The 24,598-nt window shown below is 39.5% G+C and overlaps 1 protein-coding gene across 2 annotated transcripts in view; it reads right to left on the bottom strand.

Annotated features, from left to right (window-relative positions):
- The window catches only part of LOC122804746 (probable hydrolase PNKD), a 660,794-nt gene extending 653,212 nt beyond the window's left edge, over positions 1–7,582 (bottom strand). Inside the window, exons 1-2 of one of the 2 annotated variants that reach the window (XM_044074811.1) lie at positions 7,375–7,582; positions 2,360–2,469 (exon numbers count right to left, since the gene is read on the bottom strand). In XM_044074811.1, the coding sequence (XP_043930746.1) occupies positions 2,360–2,469; positions 7,375–7,547 (283 nt within the window). In that variant the 5' untranslated portion in view covers positions 7,548–7,582. Of the gene's footprint in view, positions 1–2,359; positions 2,476–7,374 lie in introns of both variants that reach the window. The other variant, XM_044074810.1, reaches the window with a different exon arrangement.
- Between the last annotated feature and the right edge of the window lie 17,016 nt (positions 7,583–24,598).

The raw sequence follows: 24,598 nt of genomic DNA on the forward strand, positions 1-24,598 counted from the left end.
ATGGAGGACCAGAATTGTTTGGGGCTGTGTTGTGAGGAGTCTAGGGCAGACTGGTAGTATTGGAATTTGTCCCGTTTTATTAGCTTTTTGACTCTATTGCGTATTTCTAGGAATTTCTGTCTAGCTGCAGGGGTTTTGGTTTTGCGCCAGTGCTCCCAGGCTTTATCCCTGTTTTTCATTTCTGACTTAGTGGTTTTCTGTAGCCATGGGGAGGGTTGTGCTTTGGTTCTGGAAAATCTTATGGGGGGCATGGTAATTAAGGATGTTCAGGAAGGTAGTATTAAAAAAATTCAACTGCGTCATCTAGATTGGGGTACTTTAGAGCCTGCCAGTTACATTCTTTGAGGGATGAGATGAATGTGAGTGGGTTAAAGTTTATTTTTTTACATATTTGATGACAGATGACAGGTTTAGCTTGGTATAGGTATTTTTTGAGTAGGAATGTTGGGGAGTGATCACTGAGGCTATATGACTCGGGGTTCTTACTGACTAGTATCCAATCCAGGGTAGTTTGCTTGCTGGAGTTTTTATTTATCCTTGACTGGACTAGTTGGGTGAAGCCATGAAGGTGTACATGATGAGTTGGATTGTTGCCAGAACAGGATTGCCAGTCAATATTGAAATCACCTAAGATGATAGTTTCTTGGGGGAGATGGTGGGTAGACCAGCTGAGGAGGTTTTCTAGTGGAGGGATGTTTTGGCCAGGTGGGAAGTAGCATCCAATTATGTTGATGGTTTTATTTTGGTTAATTTCGAGGTTGGTATATATTATTTCTTCATTGCCTATTTGTGGAGCTGATGATTTTAAGATCTGGATGTTTAGATGCTGTTTAAATATTATAGCTACACCACGCCTTTTGTTTAGCGGTCTACTCTTAGTATGCCGTAACCTGTAGGGAGTATTTGCTCACTGGTAATGTGAGGTTTTAGCCAGGTTTCTGTCAGGATGACTATATCTGGGGAGTATAAGTCTATGGTGGCATGGAGTTCATGGACTTTGTTGGATATACTTCTAATATTTAGGCTTAGTAGAAGGAAGTCACTTGGCTTTCTTTTGGCTGTAATATGGGAGAAGTTGTGGTTTCTAGTCTGATTATGAGGATTGGGATTGGAGGTGGTAGGGCCAGGGTTGGGGTGGATGTCTCCACTTAGGGCTAGTTTTGATATGCATGAGATTATTAGTTTTCTCAGTTTTTGAATGTGTTTGTTTATAAGGGAAACTTTACGATTGTGCTCTGTGGGCAATAGGTATGGTGGGAGGGTTACTATGTTAAGTTGTAGGGATGCTTTACGTTTGAGTAATATAGTTGTTAGAATATGTGGGGGGTACATAGGGATAGTTCTTGAGCTGGTGGGAGGGGAGCTGAGTATGGGTGAGACACGAGTGGTGGTGTGAGTAGTAGTACAGTGGTAGTGGTTGAGTGGGGGAATGATGGAGCTTTGGTAGGATGTAAGATCTGCAAGGAGAGTGCATGCAGTGAGCAAAGGAAAGGTATGTTTGTACATGCTAGTTGAGGAGGTGTGACCGTAGAGGGAATATGGAGGAGGTAGTGTTGGGTTAGCGCTGTGGTTGGCTATTGGAAAGATGGGAGGGGTTTGAGTGCAATAAAGGTGGGACCACTGGGGGTGGGAGGAAATAGGGGACAGGGTGGGGAGCGAAGCGGGTAGAGACCCTGTTAGGTTCTTGTATGAGGGGCTGGAAACAATCACAAAGCAAAGACAAGTATGTGTTAAGAAACAATCACAATTGACCAAGGACTGCTCTGAAACTGCAAAAAAAACAAACACATTTTTTAAAACAAAAAATAACTTTATGAAATCCAATGTGCTCCTCTGTCTCATAAAAAAGAAATCCAGTCCATTATTTGTTTCTTTTAATTTATGCCGGTCCATTTACAGCTCATTACAATGTTGCAGCTGCTACGGTACATGTCCTACAACCCTGGCAACACTGGGTCCAGGTTCAACTCCCTCGAAGTCAAGAGCTGTAAGAGTAAACACTCCGGATAAACAGGCACACTACTGCCACCGATATAACGGTACATGTCCTACAACCCTAGCAACACCGGGTCCAGGTTCGACTCCCTCTCAGGGAAGAGCTGTAAGAGTAAACACTCCAGATAAACAGGCACACTACTGCCACCGATATAAAGGGGGCAATTACCCATGTCAGTCAGTGTACATATTTTACAAGCTGTTACTGCCATTAGCACCCAGAGAGGCTGCTGTGAAGTTTGTTTGATTTTTAATCTTATATTTTACACTACTAGAGAGTCAGAATCAATAAAGTTAAGCTACAAGAAAAGTAGAAAACATTTACAATTTAGCAGCAGAAAATAATTCACAAACAGGGACTCACCATTAAAAATTGATGGCTGTGTGAAGGAGTGTCCTGTTGGGTGTCGATCCCGAGCTTTCTTTAACTGTCTCTTGTGGAACAAGTAACCCAGTCGGGTCTTTGTGTACAAACTGTAACTTAAAAAAAAAATAGGAGTTTAAACAGCAAATTGAGCTTTAAATTAACCCTCCAAAGAACTACCAGACCAGAAATATATGAAGAAATAACCAGCAATTATTTCTGCAATCTGCTTCAGGTTTATAATAACTCGCCCATTCACTTAATGTGAGCTGGTAAATCTATATTTAGACTTACCTGCCATTTCAAAAGTCTCAACTGCCCAGAAGAGCAAGTTCTTTCTTTTTGGATGGTAATGTCTGGGACAACCTTATAAACAAACGACTGGCAAAATATATAAAGTGGTCTGAAGAGTAGATGGAAAAAGAATGCTGTTGCTTTGGGCTACAATTATCATCAGTTACACCCAATTAAGTACTACACTACAGGACGGAAGAGCACGACCGTTATGAAGATCGGCTTCTCAGGAATTCACCCACATCGCTCTTAGCCCATTACCTTTTCAGTGTCAACGAGTCTGGAACTGATGGGGCCTTGAATCCCACCGCTGCCAATCAATCATCACCCTAAATATGTAAGGGACAGAAGCTACGGCCTTGTGACTAGTGAAGGAGATCCAAGAGCATGACTCTGAAGTCACACTACTGTTAGCCAACAGGTAGAAAAAAAGATGCACATAAATCTGATTCACTGACAAATTTACAAAATAAAACCTGCCATCAACAGCATTAAAAGAATATGCACTGCTGTCCAGAGTAAGGACTTCCAAGTTTCACACCAGACAAAGACTACACAGTGACTACTTACAGGTGAATCTTTGGTTGACCACCACAGGACCCTTTCTCGGCACTCTTGCTGTGAACATCAGTGCCTCTAGTGCCCCTTAACCATGGAAACTACTTTTCAAATTACTACTCCCTGTCTCTCTGACACACACACACACAACCCCAGATAAGAGTTTCTCCAGTTCTTCACAACTTTCATCTTGGCAAGATAGTACTACCACCAGTCTAAATTAGGCTACAGACCATCGACTACCTTGCCACTCTTGGTCAGTAGTCAAACAGTAACGCTAAAGACAAACGCTAATATATACAGCGATCCGGCCAATGGAGGGGAGATTCAAACAGCTGACAGCCTACAATGTTAATACACAAACACCCAGACACAAGATAAGAGAGAGAGAGAGGAAAAAACTTTACTTAGAAAAATAAAAAAGGTATGCAGTGTTGATAAAACATAAATATAGAGAAATAAGTACTGTTACACAAAGAAGGGGTTGGGAGGGTGGCCTAATGGTTTGCCTTACAAACACAAGGTGCAGGGTTTGAGTCTCACAAGGGACAGGGTTTGAGTCTCACAAGGGATAACTGGCTAAGCTTAAAATGGCTCGAAAGGGCAGTTAGCTTAGTACTAACCTATGAACCTATAAGAGAACTATGCAGACAGAATAATTTAACTAATAATAGCTAAATGCCCCATCTGATTCTACTGCCAAGTGTACTGAAACCATAACTGGTAATGGGTTTGTGCTCAGGTCCGTGAAAACATGTAGGCCTATGCAGAAGTATACGGAAATACCCTGTACAAGTACTTAAAGAAATGGCAGTACCTAACGGAACTAAACCCAGGTCTAGCAGGAAACCAAATATCACTCTTGTGGACCCTGTTCATAAACAAACTACACAAGAGAAGGAAGACATTCTTGTCTAGAAGTGGAAGGTGCACAACAGAGAAAAAAATCCCTCATTAGTCTCAACAGGCAAATCAGGGAACTAGTCCAGTCTTCAAAAGCTAAAGACGAGACTAAAGCCTCCTAAGCAAAAGATAATCACAATGCTTTTAAGTTATGTCTGAAATCTTAAAGAAACACAGTGTGTTGAGTTGGGTGTAGATAGCACTATCTATACTCAGCCAGAAGAAATAGCAAACCTGCTGACAGATAAATTCAGCTCAAATTACATCCCTCATAATTCCTGGTCACTCCTAATGACATACACCTACCATTCCTTTATCTGTTATCACAAAAGAACAGATCACTACACTCTCCAAAGCCAGAAACAGAGCTGCTGGACATACTACACCTAAAGAAATCCCAATCTCTGTGAGCTACACGCTCTAGGGACCTAAACCTTGTCACCTTGTCACCACAATAAACGGGACATGCTGGAGGGATAGATTCCTGTCCCAGAGACTTCCCATTCTCTGGAACAGGCTACCCATCTATGTCAAGCAAAGTTCTTCATTAGCACTCTTCAAGAAAAATCTTGATGAGTGGATGGGAAGTAGGAAATACACCCCAGGGATCACTTTTGTGTCTCTGCTCGACAGTGGCACAGGAAAATAACTTTCTTGGGTGGCATAAGCCAGGAAACTTTGTTGGCTAGGCTTACGTAGGCCCTTGGGCTGATAGGTTCATAGGTAGGTACTAGGCTACAAATTGGCCCTGATAGAATTCCAGGATGCCTATTAAATAGCTTGAAACATAACCTAGCAGACCCACTCGGACCTCTATTCAATCACAGTTTCCAGACAGGCTTTGTCCCTGTAGAGTGGAGGACAGCAACAATCATCCCTCTGTACAAGGGGGAGACCAACTGACCCAGGAAACTACTGACCCATAAGTCTGATAAGCCTCTTATGCAAGTCTATGGAAAGTATAATCATGGACCCGATTAACAATGACATAGGAAATATCCGGACTCCAGATCCAACCCAGTTCAGCTTTGTCAAGGGCATGACCTGCCTGCTCAATCTGGTGGACTTCTTTGAGAAGGTCACCAAGGCCATGGATGAAGGTAAGACAGTACATACCCCACCTACCTTGACTTGGTCACGGCATTTGTCTTAATTCCCCACACAGGTGTTATAGATAAATTCACAAAACTGGGCATAAACCTCTAGGTCACTAGATGGATAGCCACATAGCTCACAGAAGATTGGATACATTTTGTTACAGTGGGGCAATCCACATCCATTAAGAGGCCAATTACCAGTGGAAAACCACAGGACTCAGTACTGAGCCCCCTCCTGTTAGGGATATACTTCTCAGAGGTCAAGGCAAATGTACATGGCCTTTGGCTGACCAAATCTGCTGATGACGGACATTTGGGGACAATCATTGACTCTCCAAACAATGCTGATATCCTACAGAAAGGTCTGACGCAGACTAATGACTGGTGTCAGAGTCAGGGCTTCAAACTAAATGCAAAGAACTGCGTAATAATAACCTTAGGGAAATCAAATACTCCTGCAAATTATAACACTGATAGCACCCACTAAGAGTGGACAGAGTGGTGACAGATCAAATTACTGAGTACCCAGAACTTTGACCAACACTTGCCTGTGGTGGTGAGGAAATCCTTCTATGTGGCTTAGCTAATAAGTAAGGGCATATGGCATCCAGATCTAAGGATGTCATAGCACCACTGTACTCAGCCCTCATCCAACCAGAACAGTGCACCCTCTGGCATATGAAGCACAGCCTTTCCTTGACCATCTTTAACCTGGATCAATGGATGGGAAATCACAAATTTGCTCCTGGATTGGTGCCCAGGTCCTTTACAAACAGAGACAGTCTGTAACAATTGTCAAAGCTCCCCTTGCTGAGCCTTGTTATCTTTCACCTAGGAATAGAAAACTGGGTAAAATCTAGGTAAAACCGGTCAGGCTTGCAAAGGCTCTTGAGCCATTAGCCTAGTAATCTCCTACAAACCTATTTAACTTGCTATTAAATGGCACAGACACATTATTGTACAGCAACTTATAGAGATGTTAAACTAAAGCCTTCAGCAGAGCTGAGATTACATACTTTCAGCTCAACATCAATATTTTAATTATCTTTTCTACACTGGAGCCAGAAGTAATTACATTACTTTTTCTCACCTGCAGTAAAAAATGCTTAAGTAAAAAAGGATTTCACATATTGCTGTTACAGAACCACCCAAAATACTGCTTCAGAGCTATTAATGTTTTCTGCTTGTACGGAGTCACTGTGCCATCAACCAGACCAACCTAGCACACTAAGTTCAAGATTACTGGGCTCCCTCAAAATGATACAAACCTTGCATTAGCTTATGGCAGCTAAAGTCAAGCATTCTCTTACTTCAAATGTGGATGACAGGAGTTATAAGTCATTAGTTTGGTGAAATTACTTATAGAGAAGTCAAAACACAGTCAGCCACAAGATTCTGAAACTGGATAATACAATCATTTACTTAAAGAAATTAAGCAACACAGTTTGAAGATTAAATATACAACCATACACTGGTACATCCAGTATCCCTGCCCCCTGTAACCCCCGAATAGGTGGATAATGGAATATTAATAAATGACTCACAGCAACATAGACCAACCATAGGATGTAAGCTATAGTTTTCTTATACAAAAAACACAAATATTGTATGTGATCGTCATTTTCTCCAGCACACCTACAGCACAAAAATAAATAAGAACATCACAATGCACACTCGTTACACATATATACATGCCACGCCCCCACTACCATTCAGAAGAACCTGGGAATCAACCAGAAATATTTAAATAAAATGTAACCCACGTCTGAAGAAGGTGGTACCGGCATCGTATCATTAACGGGAAGTATTATGCACAAGTATGTAATAAAACGCTGCAGAAAGGCATTCTAAACATAGTTTCACAAAGTCAGGAATTGTAACTGTACTGCTCACCTTGCTTTGGATGCCAGACTTCAATTGTACTCACAGCCCTCTACCCAAAGCTTCCTACCTGGGAAGGAGACCACAGTTACCACACAGTCCCACAGAAGCAATAAGAAAATGCACAGATAAGTGCAAAAAAAGAGGGTGACAAATACAGCAGCTGGCAATAATGCACGTCACTACACACAACCCCAGGACAGCACATTGTACAGAACAGCACTGCTTCAAACCCGGATCCCGGCAGCCTTGGACACACCCGACCCCTTCAGCAGTACTTACGCGACCCTGAAGAGCGGCCTCTCGGTGCGTGACATGAGCCAGCAGAGCGACCGAGCCCAAAGGGACCGGGAACAGTACCGGCGGTAAGTCACGAGCAGCACAAGCACGGCACAGCAACAGCAGCAGCCAGCCACTCCAGGGCCGAGATTCGCGAGCCAGTCAACAAGCACCATTACCGCCACGAGGAGGAGCCAGGAAGGAACGATTGGTTCCAGCACGCCCACGAGGGCGTGAGGCTTGTACAGAAAGAGCGAGGCACAGCAACGAGGGCGGACTCCTCTGTGACAGAGGCAGAGTGGGCGCGCCTGGAGGCACCGCCTCTCCGCCGCGCGGGCTTCTGCTCGGTCGGGGAGCAGGGCTGGACGCATGAAACTGCTAATCAGGTGGCTTGTGTCCAGTTGTGCAGTGCACGAAGCAATGATTGTGTGAATGAATGCACAAAATGCAAATGTTAAAGCATGTTTACAGTAGAAGGGCACCAAACACAGTCACATCGAGGACCTGAAAATTATAAGGGAACGGGAGCTAAATAAAATAACTGCCCAGAGCAACGTACAGTAGTTATGCCCCAAGTAATTTAGTGTATCCGTTACAGTCTTAATTCTTTAGAAATGAAATATAAAAGGGATACTTATACTGAGTTTGAGTCTGTCGTCTAACGGGATAATAATGTAGAACCTGATTTTACATCCCATAAATGTTCATTTGTTCGCAACATGGCTAGATTTTTGCCTCACGGTCGACTACTCCACATAATTTTTTTTGAGCAAATCACAGAGTGTTGAAGACATTAAATAATAACATACATTAAAAATGCATGCTGACAACTTTATTTATCTATTTAGTTAGTTATTGACATTTGATTACCAGATAAGTCGGACTGGGTAGAAGCCCATTTTCAACGAAAGCCAGGGAAGAATTTTAAGAACAATAATTTTACAAACTTCAAAAATAAAACATCTACAGTTTAAATAATTATAACAAATTTGACATAGAAACAGTGGTTAAGAATCGATACAAGGCATATGACAATCATTTCATATTTAGAGAAATGTTAGTCAGTTTGTAGAGAAATTAAAGGTAAGATAGTGTTATACGAACAGGAATTGCATTATTAAGTGAGGGAAAACAGGCTTATATGGTATATTTAGAAAGTCAGGGAAGAGAATTAGCATTTGGGAAGTAAGTGAAGAAGGGAGATTAAGGAGGTACAGTATAAGGAATGAAAAGGTACTTATTCACATTTAGGAGCTACTTCATTCTGGTTTTGAGCAAGAACAGAACCAGATTTTAGCTAGGAAGTCTTTGAGAGTGGTTTTGAAAGATGGGATGGAGGGAGGCTATTGACCTGATGGATACAGGTAAGGAGTTCCAGGCCTTAGCAACCCTGTACAAGTACAGATAATGCCCAGCAGATATGCTAGGTTTGTAGACAGACAAGAGTTTTTGGTCAATGGATCGCAATTACCAACTGGAAGCATAGTTGTGTCAAATGTTTTTTAGTGCTGAACAGGCAGATGGATGCTGGATAACTTTATAGGTGGTAAGAAGCTGTGTATATGTTAGTTGATGGGGTAGTTCTAACCAATTAAGGCTCTTCAGTGCTATACAATGGTGGGGTCTGAAAGGGGTGTGTGCTGCAAATTTAGCAACTTCGTTACAGCATTGTCCAAGTTTTAATTTTTGTGAAGCCTGGAGGTTAGTAAGGATGAGCAGAAGACAAGTAGTAGCAAGTGTAGATTTAGTTTCGTTGGTGAGAAAGTTTTTGGCTCTATAAAGCATCCTTAGTTTTTGATGAGTTTTTCTTATGCAGTTTTGTATATGCAGGTCAAATGTAAGATTATCAACCACTATCACCCCTAATAGTTTGCTATGAGAAGTGACTTCAGTAGTTCTATTCTCAAGAGATAGGACTTTAAATTTTGTTTTTTCATGAGAGAGGGATTTGGGAAAAAGTAGCAGTTTGGTCTTTTTTGGGTTGAGCATGAGTCATGAGTTACTTACAAAGCCACGTTTCAGTGGCTGTTAAAGCTTCCTGAGTAATTTTTTGGAGGTGTACCATGTTGTCCGATGCACAAATGAGAGTGGAATCTCCTAAGTATTGTATTAGGGTGGTTTGTTGTGTGAAAGTATAGAGGGTGATGGTGACAATGTTAAAGAGGAGGGGACCAAGGATAGAGCCTTGTTGTACAACGCTAGTGACTGGGAGGTAAGGAGAGAACGTGGAATGCCATTTTACTCATTGATACCTATTGGACGGGTAACTTTTGAACCACAGAAGGGTGGGCTAAGAGAGACCTAGTGAGGACATTTGAAGCAGACGTTTGCTTACAAACTGTGCCAAAGGCTTTAGACAAGCCTAGAAATAAGGAAGGGACTAGTTTGTCATTATCTCTGGTTTTATTGACAGCATCTATGTAGGTTAGAAGGGCAGTGCTTGTACTATAGGAAGGATGGAAGCCATGTTGTGTAGGGAGTAGGAGTTCTTCCTGCAGGAGATAGTCTAGCAATTGTTTTTGAATGCATTTTCAAGTATTTTAGTGAGTGCAGAAAAGATTGCTACAAGTCTAAAGTTATTACTGTCTGTTGAGTTTCCTCCTTTGTGCAGAGGGATAATGTATGACTTTTTTCCAGAGAGCAGGAATGTGGGAATCCCAGACTGACCTATTTACAAGAATTGAGACGGGATAACACAATGTTATTGACTGCTCTTTTTAGGTACTCACTTAGAAGGTCATCAGCTGAAGAACAACATGGTTTACATTTATTTGATTAGTTTTATATAGGATATGGGCACAGGTTTGAAGGTGAAAGTGGATATGGTGATATGTGGCTTTTGGGCAGGGTTGGGATTAGATGTTGAAGAATCCTTGGTTAGAGATACTATACTATCTATAAAATAAGAGTTGAACTGTATTGCAATTTTGAGTGGTGAGTTATCTGGAGAGGGTTTGGGTTGAATTTTTGGCTGGGATGTAAGATTTCTTTAACGGATGTCAAAAATTGTTTAGGGTTGTGTTTAGTATTATTGTAAAAGTTATTATAGTATAGTTTTTTCTCTTCATTTATTTGCTTTTTAGTACAATTGTGAAGCATTTTGAAGTTTTCAAGATATTGAGGTGTTATATATTTCTGCCTTTCTTTCCATGCATTTTCTCTGTCCTGCATTAACATTCTGTTCTTTTTGGAGAGCCAAATTGCATTATTTGTTTTCGGTCTCTTCCTTCTAGGAGGTGCACAGCTATTTAGGATATTGAGAAAAGTTGCATTGAATTCAATTTCAACATTGTCTAAGAGCAGGATTTTTAGGAAGTTCCAGTTAATAGATAATAGTGTAGTAATGAGCATTTCTGGGTTAAACTTGGAAAGGTTATGTGTTGTTATATAAATATGCTTTTTAATTGGATGTGTGAGATGTCTAGTCGTACAGATTGGGAGATGATTTATTTATTTATTTATTTTACATTTGTTGACCGGGCTGGTCCATCTGGATATATGTCCATTTTCAGTGGCGACCTGGAGAAAAGCTCCACAAATCAGAGTAGTATTTACAAAACGCAGGTACATTATAAAGGTTTGACATTCATTACATTTCATTGCATTTTTACTTATAAAAAAGAAAAAAAATCCTAGTACATAACAGCTATGGATAGTCATACAAAAATATCTAAAATAACATTATTAAACTGTAAAGTCACACACATTATTGTTAATAGAAACGTAACTAGCTTATACAGGTATGAGGATTAGTATCTAGGGGCAAGTGAGGTAGTTAGACAGGGTTAACACAGGGGCATAACCAATGTGATTTAAGGTATGGTTTCAGCTTGCTTTTAAATAGGGTTATTGAGGAAAGGGAGGTTAGGTCACTGGGGAGGGAGTTCCAGGTTTTATCCACAGTATTAGAGAACAAAGAGTCTCCAGCCAAATTGTTGGCTTTGCCTGTTTGCACCAGTAGTTTATGTGATGAGCGTAGGGTCTTGAGATTATTGTAGGGGGTGATAAGGTTTGTGAGTATAGGTGTATTTGTTGGTTGATACAGGATCTTGTGGGCAACTATTAGTTGGTTCAATAGTATTAGATTTGACAACTCTAACCATCCTAGTTCATTAAGATTGTTACAATGATGGGTTCTATAGGTTGACCCAGTTACAAATATGGCAATATTATTGTAGGAGATAGCCAGCTTGTTTAGATTGCTTTTACATACTTTAGTATAGACAGGGGAGGCATATAGTAGGGTAGAGATTAAGTGGGTATGGGCAATAGTGGTCCTGGCTAGAGGAGTCACAAAGGGTTTGATGCTGTAGAGGGAACCCAATTTTTTGTTCACTGTTTTTATAGTGTTGTTAATATGGGGCTCAAAGGTAAGGTTATTATCAATTAGTACCCCAAGTAATTTTGTGGTAGGGTCAGGAGATATGATAGTACCATTGCTAGATGTAACAGTAAAGTTAAGTGGGGAGGCCCTGCGGGTGGGAGTGAATAGTAGCAGTTTTGTTTTTTTTTGGGGTTCAAGATGAGACATCGGTGTAGAAGCCATTTCTCTACTGTGTTAAACACGTTTTGGGTTAGGGACTGAAGTTCTGATGGAGAAGTGGCTGAGCATATTAACGTGGAATCATCTGCGTATTGGATACAGGTAGCTTGAGGTATTACAGAATGTAGGTCATTTATAAAAACAGAGAATAGGAGAGGACCCAATATGGAGCCCTGAGGGACACCAAGGGCAATTGTGAGGTGGAAAGATAAGTTATTCCCCCACAGTACAGCCTGTTGCCTGTAATTTAAGTAGGATTGGAACCATTGTATAACAAGTGCATCCAAGTACATGTTTTTAAGTATGTTTATGAGTAACTGGTGGTTAACCATGTCAAAGGCTTTCGACAGATCAATAAAGACGGCTGAGGATCACACCTGGGATAATACTTTAACCCTATATTCTTTACTCAACCTTACAAAAAAGACCGAAACCCGATTTATGCCTTAACACTAGATGCCTCAAAAGCTTTTGACAGAGTAAATTGGGACTTTCTGTTCCTAACATTAACTCACTTTGGTATACCTAAAGCCTTCTCTGATATGATTAAGGTACTTTATGAAAACTCCTCCACTTTCATATATGCTAATAAAGGCATATCTAACCCAATTAAGATTACAAATGGGACGAGACAAGGATGCCCTTTATCCCCCTTTCTTTTTAATATCTTCATCAAACCACTTTTCCTATATCTTGCTCAAAACACTCATCATACAATCCCTAAAATTCTAAATACTAATATAATGCTTTCTGCGTTTGCTGACAATGTTAACCTATACTTCCAATACCCTAACACGGATCTGTGTAAAATTATAAAAACTATTGACATATTCTCTAAGGCCTCTGATTGTCAGATTAATCATGAGAAATCACATATTTTCCCTATTAATCCGACAAACCACAAAACTAATTATTTTCCTGATTCTTCTTTTGGTACAACTTTCAACCTCAAGTATCTGGGCATACATTTTGAACATAACCAAGCCTCTATGCTTCAAAATAACTTTCTAAAAACCTGGTCCAAAATTCTCCAAGACCTCCACAGATGGAAACTATTAAATCTATCCCTGTTATCAAAAGCCGCGATAGTGAAAATTAATGTTTTGCCCAGACTTCTCTACCAATTTTATGCCTCAAATCTTAGTATTCCAAACACCCTGTTCTCCAAGATAAATAAATGATTAGCCAAATTTATTTGGTTTCCTAAATCAGTTAGAATATCTTATTCTAAACTTTCTTACCCTAAGTCTAAAGGTGGCTTAAACTTGCCAAACATTCACCTCTATTACATGATTATTTGTGCAAATAGAATTTTATCTATCTCAAAACTTAACCCAGATACCTATAACTCGTCCCCTTTATGGATGAAAATATGGTATCAGCACGTTCTCATCAACAAAATTAATCCTAAATCTCTCCCATTTCTTTCCCTACCCGCTATTAACAAATATAACCTATCCTGTACTCTAAAACATAAAATCAGACTATTTCAAAATCTGATAAAATCTATCAACTTAGAAGAAACTCTCCCGTATCTTCAACCTTTGCATCTCAACCCCAATTTTAAAATTAACAACTTGATGATTGAGCTCTCTGATTTCCCCCTTATTAAAGGTATCTTAGTTTGGGATCGTTTTAAATACAAAGACAAATCCCTTTCTGATTTACGAATAATTTTTAAAGTCAATAATAAATGCACAACTATTTTACGCCAATTAAGATAACTAATTTCTTCTAAACTTATAAATCCCAATGTCAATTCTCAGGATATCTCCAGACTTTGTGAGGTCTTATCTGCTATCTCAAGTTCAGAGAAAATGCTATCCAGATCATATGCCCTCATAAATTCCATATTACATAATTCGGTATGCCTTTTTCGGATTACTGGGATAACCAAGGTATTCGGTTTACAGAAGAAAAAAAAATATCTGCCATAAAATCTACTTTAGAGTTATCCCCATTCAAAAAACTCATCTACACACAATTGATGATCAATAATAACTCCTACTTTACGCCTTCTAGGCTTAACAAATTTGACTCCAAAAATTCCCCTTCCTGTACTTGTTGCTCTTTCCCAAAGGCGGATATTCTGCACATATTCTGGTTCTGCAAACACACCCACAAACTTTGGTGTTCTTTAAAAGTTTGCCTGGAGAAAATGGGATACCACAAATCCACCCACTCTTGGGAAACAGCGATACTTCATATATCTAACATGAAGTTACCTAAGTTAAAATTCATGTTCTTATTATTCTGTGCTCCCTTACTAAATTGTATATTACGAAGAACTGGTTGGACCGCACCAAACTTTGTTGGAATGGTTTCAAAGAGATGGCTTTGAAATATATTTCAGCACACAAGTTTATAACCAAAGGACCTAGGAAAAAAGTCTACCTTAAAAGAGTCTGGAATTGTCTTTTTGATTTAATTTTATGTGATTAATTCTACCTCCAGCTTAATTCTGACCATATGGCATCTGTCTATTTTTGGGTTTTATTTGGAGATCCACTGTTATCCCTTATATTTCCATTTATTCTTCTAACCTTTTCTCTATATTACAGCTTTTTAGTCTGTAAATATTGTACATAGTTAGTTGTGTTTTTATATTGTTATTGTGTTTTCTGTTTAGGCCATTTATTTACTTATGTATACAATACTTTTTCATGCATAGACTGTGCATTTATTCCTCTTTTCCTCTGTATTGTTCTATTACTGTGTTACAAACTTAATAAAAAGTTAATTGATAAAAAAAAAAAAGACGGCTGAGGATAGAGTGTCATTATTGCAATTTTTATTAATGCAGTCGGTGAAGGATAAGAGAGCAGAGGTGGTGCTATGAAATGGTCTAAAGCCATGTTGGCAGGTAGCTAATAAGTTTTCTAGTAGGTAGTTTAATAGTTACTTATGAATGCCTTTCTCCATGATTTTTGCCAATGGGGATAATATGGCTGCAGGTCTGTAGTTAGATAAACCTTTGGAATTACCACCTTTATGCAGGGGGATAATATGTGAAAATTTCAAGATTGATGGGATAGTTCCTTCAGTAATAGTTCTATTAATCAGGATGGATATGGGGTAGGCTATAGATTTTGCAGCTTTTTGCAGGTATTCTGCAGATAGTAGGTCTGCAGAGAGGGTGGTGGGTTTAAGTTTCTGAATAAGGGTACAGACAAGGGATGTAAGAACAGGTTGAAACTGAAATAATGGGAGCTGTTAGAGATATCAGAGGAAGAAGATATAGTGTCAGGGGATAGCTGACTGGCAAGAGATTGAATGGTCTCTGTAAAAAAATTGTTAAAGGTGTTGGTTATTTGGTTGGGACTGTTGTGATCAGAGCCTGAGGGAGTGGGTGTGACTGAATGACCTGGGTGTAAGAGTTTATTAATGCCTGACCAGGATTTTTGAGGTTTATTTTGGTGGGTTTGTTGGAGCTGACAGTAAAAGATTCTTTTGTCTGACAATATGGCTTTTTTATTTCATTTCTTAGCTGTCTGAACTGTAATTGATCTGTAGGGCTTTTAGTTGTACGCCAGTTGGCCCAGAGTTTGTTTCTTTGGAGGATTTTTTGTTTGGTAGCTTTGGAGAGCCATGGGGCTGGTTTAGTCCTAGTTCTAATTGAGCATGTTGGGGCATGGCAGTCTAGAGTGGCTAAAAATTTAGAATTAAAATATTTAACTGCATCTTCTAATGGTAGGTGTTTCAGGGGTGACCACTCACAAGCCTTAAGTTCTTTTTGAAAGCTGTCGAGGTTTCAATTTTTGTTAGTCCTTATTGTCTTATAAATGGTTGGGTTTTGAATGTCACTCTTATACCTGATTAAGAAGGTGAGTGAGTGGTTGCTTATATCTTCGGGGTGGGTACCTACTTTGTAAGTTTGGTGATGACTATTTGTGAGAATCCAATCTAGGGTGCTTTCATTGTTATTAAGTTTATTGGTCCTAGTGGAGGATGTAATGGTTTGAGTAAAACCATGTAGGTTAATATGAGTAGAAGGTTGTTCAGATGTACAGCACCTCCAGTTTATATTAAAGTCACCGAGTACTATGGTTTCTTGTGTGTAGGTGGTGGAAAACCAACTTAGGATAGCCTCTAAGGAGCTGGTGTTATTGCCTGGGGGAAGGTAGATACAAATGATATAGATAGATTTACATTTGTGGAGTTGAATCTTGGAAATAAGAATTTCTGCATTACTAGTTAGTGGAGGTTTACAGTCTAGAGAGGTCACCTGTAATCTAGATTTATATAGAATAGCTACTCCTCCACCCTTCCTAGCATTACTGTCAAGTCTCAAGATATTATAACCGGGGGAAATAACCACATTGTCTTGAGTTGATGGCTTGAGCCATGTTTCAGTGAGACAGAGGATGTCAAATGAATGTACATCCATGAGGGCATGTAGGTGGGCAACTTTATTATTTATGCCCCGAATATTGAGATGAGCTATTAGGAGGGAGTTGGGGGGTCTGATAAGCAATGATCACTGAGGGAATATGACATTGTACCTCTGGTGGAGTATTTGCTAGAGTCTGATACTAAGATCCAGTCTAATAGAGAATTTGATGTCTTGCTATAATGTGTGGGGATGTTACTTATTGTGTGGAACCATATAAGTTCATGCTAGATGTAGGGGAGTTAGAGTTTATGTCCAACCAACTGATACTCACATCACCTAGTAATATTTTTTCTTGTGGAAATGTTATGGATATCCAATGTAGGATATCTTTCAGTATAGCTGTATTGTCACCAGGAGGGATGTTAAGAACAGTAATACATATTTTTTATAATTGTTTATTTTGAGGAAAACAATAAGAAGCTCTGCTGAACTGAATTTTGGTGTCGGTTTGCTTTATGGGTGTTAAATAAAATCAAGAATTCAATACACAGGAGGTTCAGGTTCAAAAGTTTACTAGTGTACACCAGGAAGCAAAAAACGTACAAGTACAGAATTTTGTCTAACATGAAACAGGAAGTACACAGACTTTATAGTCTTTACATTTAAGTTGTGCCCACCTTACTGATGTGGTATGTCACAGGGCATCTACATCACTTTAGCTTACAGTCCTCTATTCATAAAAAACTGCTGATGCTGTATATTTTAAAAAAGTTTTCTTCTGGTAACAATACGGCCTTGCTATCCACCTGGTCAGACATAATGTCTTTCTGTAAAGTTATTTCTTCAAGGTTTCACATCAGTTCGAATACAATAGCAGATTCAGTCTTCTAATACACATCTTTGTTCACTGTTACACTTTCCCACCAGCTGCATGCTATCTTAGTAACACATATACAAGGCCAAATCATCCCAGCAGGAAAGAGCAGAAGATTTCACATGTTTAATTTCCTGACCCAGCAGATAATCACTTGTGAAAAGCATAAACATTAAAACTTGCTAAGCTAGCAACTACCAGGGTCAGAGGTCAATTTGCTACAAGCCACACTGCAGTTTCAAAACTACTTGCATTTACACATGAATTTATCCTTTCTGTTATATGATTAATAGAATAAAATGCATTACATATTACTTTATTTTTAAACTAGCATTTCACATATATTCAAATACATATTTTTCTAACATTTTCCCTCCTATTAATACTTTTTATTCTATTTTGAAGTATGTATAATGTAATTTAATCTCCTAACCTTTTCCAGTAAGGATTTTCAGCTAGGTGAGTCATTCAATCTATACTTCAGAAAAAATGTCATCTGAGATCAATTTTTCAATCTCAATATCTTGGTACAAAGTTTCAGTAACAGATACATCAATAAAATCTTTGATTAGTCTTTTCATGCAGGGAATTCCACAACAAACACATGCTCCTATTAGGAGTATACCCACACAAATGGCAATCAGAATATTCATTAGGATGGAACCCCACCCCCCAAATAGATTCTGGAAAAAGTTCATCAGTGGGTTTGGGCCTGGTTCAGTCATGGCTGATACTTGCTGAATTACCTCTAGGTGGTTGTTAATTTCATGCCTATTGTCTGGTATATACGCACAGCATTCTTCTTTGATAAGCGCGCACGTACCACCTCTCGCCACTAGGGTGAAGTCAAGAGCCATTCGATTTTGTAGCACAACAGTTCTCATTGCATTCAGTTCATCAGTCACCAGTTCTAGGACAGAGAAAGTTGCATTACTCATTACTTCGAGAAGTTTCGACAACTTCCTCAGCTCCCAGATCGATTTGACTGCTCCATATGCTGGAAATATTCCTGCCCAAGATATAACACTGTCACTCAAGTCCATATGAGTCAATTTACTTTTATCTTTCATGTTATTATGGTCTTTCCAGCCAGCTTCAATCCGTCCAACTGGATTTACAGGTTTCTCGACCAGACCTCCAGGTTTCCGAGCTACTTCTCTCACGTTTCGTATCTTACCCAACGGTAATTCTGCAGTATGTCTTATTGCCGGAACCAGATAACCCAAAAAACAACTGCCGGACCAATTCTCAGGTAACCATTTATATGCTTTTTTCCCACAAATAAAATAACAGTTTTCTACTTTAGTACTAATACGCATTAACCCTGCATGAAACATTTTCTGATCTATAACTGACAATTGTTTAAACAAAACAGGATTTTTGCGAATGTCATTCATGGTTGTTTTCAGTGAGTTCAAATATGAGTCATAATTAGTATTGCAAAGAATATTGCCATTACTATTCTTAATATAACACCAATAAGATATGGTTATATTACAATTGCTCCAGCCCACCTGGAGAGTATCATTTTTGCAAAAACATACAATTCCTTTTTGTGTGACAAGTAAAAATAAAGCTATTTTGTCCTGTGATCTCACAGTTCCAGTATCAAATAGTAAATTCTCCCAAGTCTTATTTATCCCCAAGGGGACAGCGGACATTATCAGTCCTCCATATGCTGTTGGTATAGCTGTACAAACCCAGCAATTTGAAATGTTCATAGTCTCTGCATATACACACTTCATGGCTAGGTATGTGTTAAAATTTGGATGCCAGTCTATAGACGTTTCATCACGCCTTCCCACTCTCACTTGTGTGGTTGAGTGTAGGAAAAACCACAACAAGAGGAAAATTGCCACAATTATAGTCAATAAATGTATATTCAGCAAAATGATTATGCAACATCTCTGGGGTTGATCTAAATTTCTATTCGCCTTGTTTTTGGCCATCTTGCCCTTGTTGTATATTAGTCACAAAGTTTTTATCAAGCTGAAAGTTCTTTACCGGTTTGCAGTGTGTCAAATGAACCCAGGATGTCCTCTCAGCCACTCTGACTGCAGTAGGCATTGCCAACAGTACCTGGTACGGTCCTTCCCACTTTGGACTCACCCAATTCTTCCTTTTCGTCACTTTCAGCCACACCCACATCCCGGGGGCCAAAACTGCTTCCACCGGTCTGGTCTGTTCCTTATCTGAAAAAGAGTTAAACTGCAAAACAGATTTACTTGTTAACAGTTTCCTCATATAACTAGCTAATGAACTGTCAGACTCTTGCTCTGCAGGCATGAGAGCTTTCCACTGAGGCACATAATATGCTCTCCCAAAAATCATTTAAAAGGGAGTCAAACCCTTCACATTTGGAACTGTTCTCATACTCAGCAGTGCTAAAGGCAGACAGTGTATCCAATTCTTCTGGGTTTCTTCAACTAACTTCCTAAGTTTATTCTTGAGGGTACCACTGTACCTTTCCACCAGTCCTGCTGACTGTGGGTGGTAGGCGCAATGGTTTTTCAAGGAGATATAAAAAAATCTCCCAAGTTGCTGGACTGTCTGGTTCACAAAATGTGTGCCGTTGTCACTATAAATCCTTTCCGGAATGCCAAATCTAGGGATTATTTATTTTATCAGGGCTTTCGCCACTGTTGCTGCATCCGGATTTTTTGTTGGAAAAGCTTCTACCCATTTAGAAAACATATCTACAATGACTAAACAATACTTTTTCCCTTCACACTTATTTAGTTCTATGAAATCCATACAAATAGTATGGAATGGATACGGTGGTATAGGAAAACTTCCTCGCTTAGGTTTAAATGCCCCTTGTGCATGATGCTTGTTACAAGTATGACAAGCTGCACAAAATTTTTTTGTATAGTTTGTGAATCCATATGTTTGGAATATTCGATTTACTAACTGTATCATCCCCCCTGTTGAGACATGGCACTGCCCATGGCTCAACAAAGCTGCATATCTAAATAAATTAGACGGCAATATCGGTTTTCTCTCTTTGGAAATGTACAGTCCATTTTCAAGAATTGCACCTTGTTTTTCCCATTTCTGTTTTTCTGCTTTTGTAGTAAGTGTCTGCATTGTTTTTAACATGTCTAAATCTAAAATCTCAGAGGGTTGTAATTCCCCATTCAAAAGTAAAGTTTCTGAGTCTGGGGCTGCTTGCTTTGCAGCTGCATCAGCTTGTGCATTGCCTCTCGAAATCTTATCCTGCTGTTTTGTATGAGCTACACATTTACAAATAGCTACTTTGGTAGGTAACTGAATAGATTCTAATAATTCCAAAATAAACTGCGCATAATTAATTGGTTTTCCACTAGATGTTATCATTCCTCTATTTTTCCATTGTTGCGCAAATACATGTACAGTAGAAAAGGCATACTGACTATCAGTATATATGTTTACACATTTATCTTTTGCTAAAGTACATGCCCGTATCAAAGCTATCAATTCTGCTGCTTGTGCAGATAAGTTATGTGATAAGGATTGGGCTTCTAGAATTTCAATATCTGTAACTACTGCATACCCCACTAGATTCTTTCCTGTAGGGCCTCTTCTGCATCAGCCGTCCACTTAATATGTCACCTCGGCATCATCCAAGGGCATATCTGTAAGATCTTGTCTAGGCAAGGCTAATTGTTCAATTTCCTGCAGGCAGCTGTGCGGTGTGTCATCCGCAGGAGTTGGAAGTAATGTTGATGGATTTAATGTCGTACATCGTTCAATTGTCATATGAGGTTGGCTCAGCAGTATAGTCATACATGAAAGATGTCTAGCAGGAGAGAGATATGCTACTTTTTCTTGCAGTAAAATTATCGTGACTGCATGAGGCACTCTCAATGTGAGAGGGTGGAATAACACTACTGAGGTCGAAGCCTGTACTGCCATTGCAGCTGCAACTACTGTTTGTATGCAGTGAGGCAAAGATCGCACCACTGGGTCTAACTGCAATGAATAATAGGCTATGGGGCGTTGCTTGTCCCCATGTTGTTGCGTCAACACTGATGTCATATATCCTTGCTTGCAATCTACGGTCTGAAAGAACCATTTGTGATAATTTGGGAGTCCTAAAACTAACGAAGAAGCTATCAATTGCTTCAACCTGCAGAAAGCCGTTTCTGCTTCAGGTGTCCATTGTAAAATATCTTGTGCTGCCATTGGTGTCTTATATATCAAGTCAGTCAGTGGAGCAGATTCCAAAGCATAATTTGGTATCCAGCTCTAGCACCCCTAGAAACCTACTTATGTTCAGCTTCCAACCAGTCGCCACTTCACTTATCTGTACCTTGATCAAAAAATTAAAACCCACTAACTTTCTGCTGATCAACTCCCTGCCGAGTACCTACAAAAATCAGCTGATGCTATTGCTTACCCCGTCTCAATACTAATCAATCGAACCATAGTAGAAGCTAAAATTCCCAACATCTGGAAAATATTCTATGTAATCCCACTTCACAAAGGAGGCAGCTCTACTGAATTCTCCAGTTATAGGCCAATAGCTATACTCTTTCCACTTGCAAAGATTATGGAAAAATGTATTCATAGACAATTCATGCACCACCTAATCCAAAATCGCCTTATGGCAGACACTCAGCATGGCTTCTGTCCTCATCACAGCACTACTTCAGCCCTCCTAGCCTTTACTAACACCATAAACCATAATCGCAACAATAATTATATATCCTCAGCCCTCTTTTTGGATCTTTCCAAGGCATTCGATATGGTTGATCACCAACTTTTAATCCACACCCTGCAAACATTCTGTCTAGATACTGGAGCCCTCCAATGGTTTCAATCCTACCTGAATGGTCGACAGCAGGCTGTCCTCTGGCAGAACAAACTCTCTAACCTTCTACCTAACACCCTCGGAGTACCACAAGGCTCTGTACTAGGGCCCTTGCTGTTCTCCATCTTCATTGACGACCTTTATACTGTCATCCTAAAAGTCAGCTGTATCCAATATGCTGATGACTCTACTCTGATTTGCTCAGCCACATCTCCAGTAGAGTTATGGTCAGCTACCCAGACCACCTTTAATACAATAGAAAATTGGCTTTCTGAACATTGTCTGATCTTAAATCCCAAAAAAACTAAAATGCTGTTATTTTCACCAACACGTAGGTCTCCCGCTTTCACCTTTACCATAAAATCAAATGATGGCACAATAATCTCCCCTGACCCATCTACAAAACTATTAGGTGTCATCATAGACAATAATCTCAAATTTGACCTACATGTTAACCAAACTATCAAAACCATCAATAAAAAACTAGGGTCACTTTACAGAATAAAAGCCTTCCTAACCCCTCCAGCTAAAATTGCCATAGCTCGCTCTCACCTTCTTTCAACCCTTCTGTATGCATCCCCTCTACTCTCAAATTTGAACAAGACTGTCCTTAACAAACTCTCAATTTGCTACAACCACATTGCTAGGTTTGCCACTGGGCTGCCTTTTAGGACACATCATTGCATCAATCTAAATCAGCTTGGTTGGCTTGAACTACTTAGCCTAATCCAGTATAACCAACTGATTATGGCCTATAAAATCCTCTATAATCCGAACAATACTCCTGCACTTAAAAATATTATCACCCCCTATAACAATCCTAGACCGCTTCGATCCTCTAACAAACTACTAATTCAGACTAGCAAAATTAATAACACAGCTGGTGATTCTCTCTTTGCAAACTCTATAAGTAGATCCTGGAACTCTCTTCCAGCTGATATTACCTTACTTTCCACCTTAGGTCAATTTAAAACTGGGCTCAAACAACATTTGTCACTTAACTGGCTATGTCAATGTATCAAGCCTGGCTAACTCTCTCTAGAATGTGTAAAAATCTGTTAACCAGTTTACTCTGTAATTTAATTTAATCCTGACTTGTGCTCAGGACTAACTTTAACCTGTGGAACTTGTTTAACTTGCTTACTTATGTAATCTCTGTAAATAGTCTGTTTGTAATATGTAATGCTGGTATTATGTAATGCTGTATCTGCTTACCCTTGGAGCTTTTCTCCCCAGGCCTCTGCTGAAAATGGACATGCATCCAGTCGGACTATCCCGGTCAACAAATGTAAAATAAAAAATAAAAATAAAATAAAATTAGTTGTTCCCAAGAAGGACATCATTTCCTTCTTGGTTGCTGGTTTGGGTGCTTGCAAAATTGCTGTTTTTCTTTCTTCGTCTAATATTCTACCCTCATTTGATATTACATATCCTAGGTATCTAACTTGTTTTTTTCCAAAGTTGTAACTTACTTTTGTTTACTTTGTGTCCTTGTGTTGCTAAAAATTTCAATAACGCTACAGTATCCTCCCTGCATTGCTGCTGGGTGGGGGCTGCTAGCAAGATGTCATCTATGTAAAGTAGAATTTGACTACCTCCCAGTGGGGTAAACTCTGCCAGGTTGCTAACCATTTCTTGTGCAAATATTGTTGGGCTCTCACAATATCCCTGTGGTAGTCGAGTATAGGTATACCTCTTACCCTGAAATGTAATTGAAAACCAATATTGACTATCAGGATGTATAGGTATTGAAAAGAAAGCATTACTGATATCTACCACAGAAAAATATTTTTGTTGCGGTTTCAAATCGTTTAACAAAGTATGTGGATCTGGCACCGTGGGTGCTCTGGGTATCAGTGCATTATTCACAGCTTGTAAATCTTGAACCATCCGCCATTCCCCGTTTGCTTTTTTAACAGGAAATAGGGGTGTGTTACATGGTGAATCAGGAGATTCTACCAGTACTCCTTCTTTGAGTAATGCTGCTATTATAGGTTTGATTCCTATTTCTGCATCTTTTCTCAAAGGGTATTGTCTTTTCTGTGGTCTAAATGCTGATTTTGGTGTAATTATAACTGGTCCTGCTGTTCGAATAAGTCCTACATCTGACTTTCCTGTTGACCAAAGAGTCGTTGGAATTTCACATAAAGCTTTCTCTTCTTCTTCTAGTAAAAATGCTAATCGGCTGTCCTCGCTAGATTGCAAGTGTACAGCTGGATGTGTCTGTGTCAACCAATTCAGTTTTTGTTTCTGTATCCCTTGTTCTGACAGTTCTAAGTCAGTCTGTTTCTCCCACCTTGTCACCTTTTCTCCTAAGTCTTCCCATTTTACATTTTTGTTCTTTGTCAAGCTGACATGTGGTAATCAATTTGATCTATATAATGCAAGGAATTCTTGAGGTAATGAACAGCTAACTACCTCAGTATCCCAGGACAAAGTATGTAAAACCAATCTAGTTGCACGATTTCTGAACAATTCTTGCTCATACTCTCTATCAGGTCCTGGTGTAGTACAGTAGTATAGAGTACAGTGTAACAAATGCTGTCGATCAGAGTTGAGGGAGGGGGCTTTACTGATGGCTACGTTCATCAGTTCCTCGGTTACCGCCCCTGGACCAGTCGCAACTAGGTCCTGGCTGTACCAGTAAAAAGTTTCACCCTCCAATCGCACTACAAAAGTATCCAT

The sequence above is a fragment of the Protopterus annectens genome, chromosome 6.part0, assembly GCF_019279795.1.
Source record: "Protopterus annectens isolate FY-2018-M chromosome 6.part0, PAN1.0, whole genome shotgun sequence".
Classification (NCBI taxonomy): domain Eukaryota; kingdom Metazoa; phylum Chordata; order Ceratodontiformes; family Protopteridae; genus Protopterus; species Protopterus annectens.